Raw genomic sequence first — 8,456 nt, forward strand, 5'->3', positions numbered from 1 at the left:
GGAGGGGAGGGGAGGGGAGGGGAGGGGAGTGGAGTTCTGGGGGGATCTGATTCCCTCTTCTGACATCCTTGGACACTGCATACACCCGGGACACAGACATACATGCAGGCAAAGTATTCATATACATAAAATAAAATAAAAAATATGTTTTTTTTAAAAGCATTTGCATTCCACAGAGGGAGGGCATGGTGGGTTACAAACACTCAAACCACTTCAATGACTGTCTAAGTCATTGATACTTTTCAAACACTACAAAGAAATTCCATACTCGACACAAAAGACAATTCAGTCCTGTCAGACATGAAACACTCCTGTAATTCCATCGCCAGAGAGCAGGTCATGAATCCAGAGCTACCCAGGAGAGTTTGATCCCTGGGCTCCACGTGGTAAAAAGAGAGAACTGATTTCCACAGTCATCCTCTGGCTTCCACGCGGACACCACAGACTGCATACGATCTCTGTCTCATGCACACGGAGCCACACACACACAAAAAAAAATCCATAAATTCCTATTTCTAAGAGGTCAGCAAAGTAAAATAGGTTAGTTAGGGCAACAGCAATTCAATGTACTGTACATAACTGCATTCATAGTGTGCCATTGTCTGAGTTAGGGTTTTACTGCTGTGAACAGACACTATGACCAAGGCAACTCTTAGAAGGACAATATTTAATTAAGGCTGGCTTACAGGTTCAGAGGTTCAGTCCATTATCATCAAAGAAGGAGCATGGTAGCATCTAGGGAGGCATGGTACGGGTGGAGCTGAGAGTTCTACATCTTTATCTGAAGGCTGCTACCAGGCAGCTAGGAATAGGGTCTTAAAGCCATACCCACAGTGACACACTTCCTCCAACAAAGGCCCTACCTACTCTAACAAGGCCACACCTCCTCATACTGCCACTTCCTGAACCAAGCGCATTCAACCCATCACAGTGATAGAAAGAAAGTAACCTGTGTCTACTCACCAGGACTCAAGACTTGCAGACAGTTTCGATTTCCTGACTGGTCTGCACCTCCAAACACCCAGATGCTGTGAGGAGAGCAGGAGGGAAGGAAGCTGGCATGCTCGTACCGAGGCAAGAGGCCCTCCCTGGTGGCCGTGTCCCACTGGTGTGTTCCTAGAAAACATTTACCCGGTCCCTAGATTAGGGCTGTCAGCTGGTAATTCTGGTTGGATTACCAGGGCAGTGGAAACAGGCAAAATCATAAACAACCAACCACAAAGGGAGCAGGATCAACCTCTGATGTGGTCTCTAGTGCTCGCCTGCAGGCTGTCTACCTGGTCCGTGAACCTCTTTCATGGGAACTGTCTCTTCTTCTCCGTTCAGAGTCCAGTGACATATGTCTGACACTAACTTTCTACTTGTAACTAGTGGGACTTGGCTGACACGGGCCACTTGGATCTAGTTTCCACTCTCATCAGTGTGGGCTATGACTTTTTGTCTTTAGATTCTGCAGAACACTCCTGGATTCTATGAAATCTATCTCCCTCCCTTCCTCCCCCCCCACCCCCCGCCCTTAACTAATCTCTGGGCAAACAGAGTAACAATGCCAAAACTAAGTCATCCCTTTAGTTAGCAAGTCACGAATGTAGGACTTTACAGGCATCCCACTGTTAGCTAATCAAAACTGTAAACGAAGCTGGTTAGTACCTCTATTTAATAGGATACTGGGGTCCAGATGGCCTTGCTAAGGTCATTGTGGCACTTGATAGCTGCTGGCATGGTGGCACAAGTCCAGGATCCCAGGCCATGGAAAGTGGGGGCAGAAGGACTGTGAGTATGAAGCCAGTCTGGGCTACACAGAGAACTGGAGGCTAGGACGGACTGCAGAGGAAGACGCTGACAGACAGACGGGACGTAACTGAGCTGGAAGGGAAGCTCCTTGGTATCTAAAAGAGTCAAGGCATCTTTTTTTTGCCTCATGCTGGGAGTAGAGTTTCAAGTGTCTGGACAGTATAAACAAGAGTCTGTGGTAACTGTGGGTAGGAGTCTCATTGGGAGGTGACACCCCAGGTCTAAATGATTGTGATGTACCTATGCAAAAGTATTGATGCCGGACCTCTGAAAATTATCACGAGAAGCCCAACTACGGCAATTAAAAATGTTCTAATTACATTCTATTCATTCTGTGTGTTTGTGTGCACTGGTGCGTACGTTTGTGTCGCAGCTCCTGTGTGGAGGTTAGAGAGCAACTTCGAGAGTTAGTTTCTTCCTTCCCACTGAGTGGGGCTCAGGAAACAAACTGAGATTAGCATTGGGAGCAGAAACCTTTCCCCACTGAACCATCTCTCCAGCCTCATTTCTGTTGTTTCGAACTTGAATTATTTACAGACCAAGTGTGCATATAAAAATGGACATAACCAGGGCAGGAGAGGGGCTCTGTTAAGGGCACTTCCGAATCTTGCAGAAATTCCCAGCATGTATGGGGGGTGGGATGCTTCTGCCCCTCCACAGCCCAGGCACTCACATGCACATACTCCACAGACATTAAACAATAATGGGCTGGAGTGACAGCTCAGCACTACAATATCCAGGCTCAGGTCCTGGCACCATGGTGGCACACAGCTCTCTCTAACTCCAGTTCCAAAGGATTCAACTCCCTCCCCAGTGCACATGCAGACATGGAGATCAACACTAATACACATAAGAGATATTTCTTATACTAATTCTTTAGACCAATCATCTCTAATTTAAAAAATAAACAAAAATAGTAAAACAAATCTTGCCAGGTGGTGATGCACACCTTTAACCCCAGCACTCTAGAAGTAGAGGTAGGTGGATCTCTGAGTCAGCCTGGTTCTCAGAGCAAGTTCCAGGACAGTTGAGGCTATAGAGAGAACCTTTGACTCAAAAAACAAAAATAAGGACAAAAACAAACAAAAAACCCTAAAACCAAATCTTTAAAAAATTGCCAGCTTTGTCCTCTAATCTCCATGTGTACTATGCACATGTACAAAATAATAAATGTAATAAAGAAATTAATACCTGGACAGGGGATGTTGGCATATATCTTTAATCCCAGCTCCTAATACTGGGAGGCAGAGGCAAGTGCATCTCTATGAGTTCAAGTCCACTCTGGTCTACATATCAAGTTCCAGGACATCCAGGGCTATAGAGAAACACCCTGTCTCAAAAACTTTATATATACACACACACATACACACACACACACACACATATATATATATATATATATATATATATATATGTATGTATATATTATTAACATATAAACATTTCTATATATTTATAAATATATTTACATACATATAATATAACAGAAATGTTATATGGCCACACTTTCACATAGTCACCAATTTTCAACTTCTGCCTTTTGTACAACAGCATATAGTACATCATAATAGTTTATGCTCTAGCAGTGGCTGGGGATACAATTATGAGTAAGACAGTCTCACTCTGTCTCCAAGGCTCTTAAACTCTTGTGGGACATACAGGAAATAATCAGATGCACTAAGATCTTGGAAGGAGGAAATGGGAGAGTATATGACTCTATGGATATGGAGGAATATGATATCCAAGCCATTCTAGAGCTTGAGTGCTAGCTTCCAGACAGAAGGGGCACTGAATCAGGGACCACAGAGAGATGACAAGGAAGGAGAGGACCTTCTCATGCAGAGGGAACAGCATGAGCGATGGCTTGGGGGACATGGATGCAGTTCAGCTGGTAGAGCACTGGCCTCACATACACAAAGGCAGGGTCTGGTCAGCAGCATCATATAGACCAGGTGAAGGGGCTCAGACACATACTTGAAAGGTAAAGGCAAGAGAATCAGAAGTTCAAGGTCATGCTGTCAGCCTCACAGTGAAGTCCAGCCCCAGCCACATGAGACTGCTTCAAAACAAAAAACCACCCTTGTCCAAACCAAAGAGCAACACTTTCTGCATGGGTATGGGACATGCACTGTGCACTGAGCTGACATGGAGGCAAGCAGACCAGAGGGAGAATGATTCCAGGGCTAGTGAAAAGACAGCGGTGGTGGGACCTGTGGTGGGAACGGAAAGGGACAAACACAGTGGGAGACAGTCAAAGCCAGGACATTCATTAGAACGTGGGCAGGAGAAATGATGACTCCTAACTGTTAATACATAGCCAATTTCGGGATTGCCAGGGCTCAATACAGACTGTGGTGGTTTGAATATGCTTGGCCCATGGGAAGTGGTACTACTAGGAGGTGTGGACTCGTTGGAGGAAGTGTGTCACTGTACAGGTGGGCTTTGAGAGTGTCTCGTGTTCAAGCTCCACTCAGTGTGGAAGGAGTCCCCTCCTGGCTGCCTTTGGCTCAAGATGTGGAACTCTCAGCTCCTCCAGCACCATGTCTACTTGGATGCTGCCATGCTTCCTGTCATGATGATAACAGACTAAACCTCTGAAATGGTAAACCAGCCCCAATTAAATGTTTGCCTTTATAAGCGTTTCCATGGTAATTGTGTCTTTTACAGCGATGGAAACCCTCAGACACAGACTCTTCTCCGAACAAGGATGCTAAAGGTCAGCTGAGATCGGAGGGACACATATAGTCTTCTCTTTAAGAGGAAAACTCTGTTGTCTGGTCTGAGTCGGTATTTTTTTTTTTTAAATAAAATTTTTTATTTATTATATGTAAGTACACTGTAGCTGTCTTCAGACACTCCAGAAGAGGAAGTCAGATCTCATTACGGATGGTTGTGAGCCACCATGTGGTTGCTGGGATTTGAACTCTGGACCCTCGGAAGAGCAGTTGGGTGCTCTTACCCACTGAGCCATCTCACCAGCCCCTGAGTCGGTATTATTATTATTTGTGGTAGTTTAAATATGCTTGGCCCAGGGAGTGGCATTATTAAGAGGTGTGGCCTTGGTGGAGGAGGTGTGGCCTTGGTGGAGGAGGTGTGGCCTTGGTGGAGAAAACGTGTCACTGTGGGGCTAGGCTTTGAGACCCTCCTCCTAGCTGCCTGAGGACAAGTCTGCTCCTGACTTCCCTTGGATGAAGATGTAGAATTCTCAGCTCCTCTAGTGCCAGGCTTGCCTGGATGCTGCTGTGCTTCCTGCCTTGATAATGGACTGAAACACTGAAGCTGTAAGCCAGCTCCAATTAAATGTCGTCCTTTAGAAGAGTTGCCTTGGTCACAGCTATAAAACCCAAACTAAGACATTTTATTGCTGCTGTTGTTCTTCTTATTATTATGGTTCAGAGTCATTATTGTTGTTGTTGTTGTTCAGGATCTATGTTTTCCTGGCCTGGAACTTGTTATATAGACCAGGCTAGCTTCAAACTCCCAGGGGCTATCATGCCCCTGCCTCCCCAATGCAAGAATTCACAAGAACTGTGCCACGATACCCAGCAGGGCTGGTGTTCTTAGGAATGCTCTGCAGCACTGATCTTACCCAAGTCCATGGTGTGTACATCTGAGAAACTTTGGTTTGGATTTGCTCCCCCGACAATGAAGATCTTCCCGCTCTCAGCCTCGCCAACTGGGGGGAAGTATGAGCAGCTGTGGCCAACTCGAGGGCAGGGCCTGTCTCCAGGGCAACTCAAAGTGTACCTGCCAAAGGGAGGACATGCTCAGGAGGCTGTGCGAGAATGTTCTTCCATTCCTCACGAAGCAGTCACCAGGACGGAAGGCCTGGCACATATACTCATGCTTTAGGATTTAATTTCTATCATATGTGAGCAAGTGCCTGTGTTCAAGTGTGGGCTTCAGTGTTCTCTAGATGGGAGGCATCAGGGTAGTCACCTCACCTATTCGAACCTCAGTTTTCTCTACTCGAAAGTGAGGGTTACTATAGTTCTCACCTTCAAAGGGGGGTGTGATGACTCAGACAGCGCCTGGGAGGGTGCGGGGAGTAGCTTAGGAAATCATAGCTAGGGCACTATCGAATTCACAGGGACACCCTGGCCAACAGCCAACAATGTCTCCCTCCAGAATACACAGATTAAGCCTCATAATTGTAAAAAAAATCCACTAAAAGACTTCCCAGGCTTGGAACCTCAATCAAATCTGGGAACCTACATCTAGGATTCAGACTACAATACAGGATCAGAACATACATTCACCGCTACATTTATTTTGATGGTTAGTTGGGGGTTGGGGAGGGGGAAATGTATTCCAAACTTTCTGATTGGAAAGAAACAAAAAATTAGTTTCTGACAGTGTCTCATACAGTCTAGGGTGGCCTTAGATTTCCAGGTAGCCCAGGATGACCTTCAACTCCTGATAGTCCTGCCCCTACCTCCCAAGTGTGGGGTTATAGGCGTGGGCACACAGTGAACATGAACATTTCCTGACTCCAGGTCCTGTCTTGCTTGACCTCGCCGATGTTGGTACTCCTGAACTTCCCACTTTCCTTCACCTTCTCCAGACCCGAGATTCTCCGCACCTCTTCCTCCGGGTGTGGACTTCCCTCTGACAGCTGTTTCCTTTCCCCTCTGACGTGTCTCCCACCAGCCCCCTCAGAACTGTCAGTATCCTAGGAATCCCTTTCCCTCCGCCTGCTTGCTTTTCTGATTCATCTGTCCTGGTGGTTTCTATGGACACCCATCTCCATCCCTATCAGTGATTCCAGGATCTCTCATTCTTGTCCGGATCTGTTCTGCATGTGGATTTGTGTTCATGAATACCTCTTCTCTGTTTTCACAGTCAAAGAAAAGTTTTAACATAAAAGTTCTTTCTGTCTTTATTGTTTTCTGGAGAGCATCTTACTCCATTATCCAGGCTAGCCTTGGATTCTTAGCAATCCTACTACCTGAATACTTGATAGCCTGTCTCAAAACAAAACAAAGCTAATCTTGGTGGCCATGCCTGTGATCCCAGCACTTGGGAGGCTAGGAAACGAGGATTGCTCAAAATTCGGAGCCAACCTGGGCTACATGAGAATCTGTCTCAACAACAAATCAAACAGCAAAATAAAAATATAAAGACATCTGAGGTTGGATGGACAGGTACATACAGGATATGCAGGGCCTCGTTTAAGGTGCCTGCTTTGTCAATTTGTTCAGGGAGAGGGACGGAACTATTCATACTAAGCAGAGCTCTATAACCAAGCTACATTGCCAGTTCTCTAGTGGGTTTTACCTTGGAGCATGTATCCAGAGCACGTGTGATGGCTCTGGAGCAAGGTAATTGTGGGAAGTGGGAATGGAGGCTCAGTTGGAATCAGTGGGACCTTATCCACCCTTCTGGGATCCCCTCAGTGCAGGTCACACTCCATCACTTGCTCTGCCTCTAGCTTCAATACATAGGGACCATTTGCCTTAGGGCTTCAGAGTTTTTACAGTCTCATCACTGTTAGTCGCTATGAGTTGCTGAATGAAGGGTTTAACAAAAGCCAACAAACACTGGAACCAGTATCCAGTATAATCCAAATTCCCTAAAGTCCCAGCTTAGGGGAGGACCTGAGGGTTGGAGCTGAGGATGCCAGATGGCCAGTGCTTTATTCTTCCTGGTAAACAAGATTTTAATAAAATTAACAGCTGCTCTTTGATAATTATTTCCCCTCTATATCTTTCCTCTGAAGATCTTCCCAGACAGTTTCAGTCTCTTTTTTTTTTTTTTTTAGAACAAAATGGTTTTAATCAATTGTGTCACCCTCACTCTCCCGGGAGCAGAGCAACAAAAGGCTCAGCTCCTGCCCCAGAGGACAGTAAGGCTTCAGTTTCAGTCTCATTACCACAGTTTCATGACTACCTCTTTGCAGTGATAATCAGATGTGTTTGTAAACTACATGAAACAAAAACTCAAGATCTTATATGCATCTGAATCCTTCCTTACTGACCATGTGGCTTTCCTGGGCTTGTCTCCAGGCTCCAAGATGGGCAGCTGCTTCATGATGCCCTGTGCAGAAGAGAGGAAGGGAGTGTTTAGACATCTTCCCACAAGACAACAAAGCCAACCACACCCCTCTCAAACCTTTCCTATGATTGTGGAGGAGCTCAGTGGGAGATCATTTGTCCAGGATGGGAAAGGCCCCGGGTTGAAACCAGGGAGAAAAACAAAACAAAACAACCCCCCCCTCTCCCCCAATCTCTGAGGTTGAATGTACGAAGTTCAAAGGCCTGACAAATCTGAATCAACGTTACCACACTTCTGAGATAATTCTTTCTTGTTCAGAAACAAGTAGCCCAGGCTGACTTCCAAGTCTGGGCAACTCTCCTGCTTAATTCTTTTCAGTACTGGTACTGTAGCCACTATATCCAGCTGCTTTCCCCCACCCCCACCCCAGTGATAGGGTAAGTTATAATCCAGGGCTTTATGTATGCTAGGTAAGTGTCTATCTTGAGTTACATTCCAGCTGTTGACACAACATAGCTTTTGAAGTTTCTCAGCTAATGTTTTCCTTCTGTCGGTAAGGCTCATAAGGGATGAACATACATCAAAATGTCAGAGGTCTTAAGATCTTTATTAAAGATAAAACAGAGCCGGGCCTGGTGGCACATGCCTTTAATCCCAGCACTTGGGAG

At 45.7% G+C, this 8,456-nt stretch overlaps 1 protein-coding gene across 3 annotated transcripts in view; it reads right to left on the reverse strand.

Moving 5' to 3' along the window:
- Rabepk (Rab9 effector protein with kelch motifs) overlaps positions 1-8,456 on the reverse strand; it is a 21,393-nt gene that overhangs the window by 10,532 nt on the left and 2,405 nt on the right. For all 3 annotated transcript variants that reach the window (XM_021155704.2, XM_021155703.2, XM_021155702.2), the window contains exons 2-4: positions 7,772-7,830; positions 5,384-5,541; positions 964-1,116 (exon numbers count right to left, since the gene is read on the reverse strand). In XM_021155704.2, the coding sequence (XP_021011363.1) occupies positions 964-1,116; positions 5,384-5,541; positions 7,772-7,824 (364 nt within the window). In that variant the 5' untranslated portion in view covers positions 7,825-7,830. The remainder of the gene's footprint in view (positions 1-963; positions 1,117-5,383; positions 5,542-7,771; positions 7,831-8,456) is intronic.

The sequence above is a fragment of the Mus caroli genome, chromosome 2 (assembly GCF_900094665.2).
Source record: "Mus caroli chromosome 2, CAROLI_EIJ_v1.1, whole genome shotgun sequence".
NCBI lineage: Eukaryota > Metazoa > Chordata > Mammalia > Rodentia > Muridae > Mus > Mus caroli.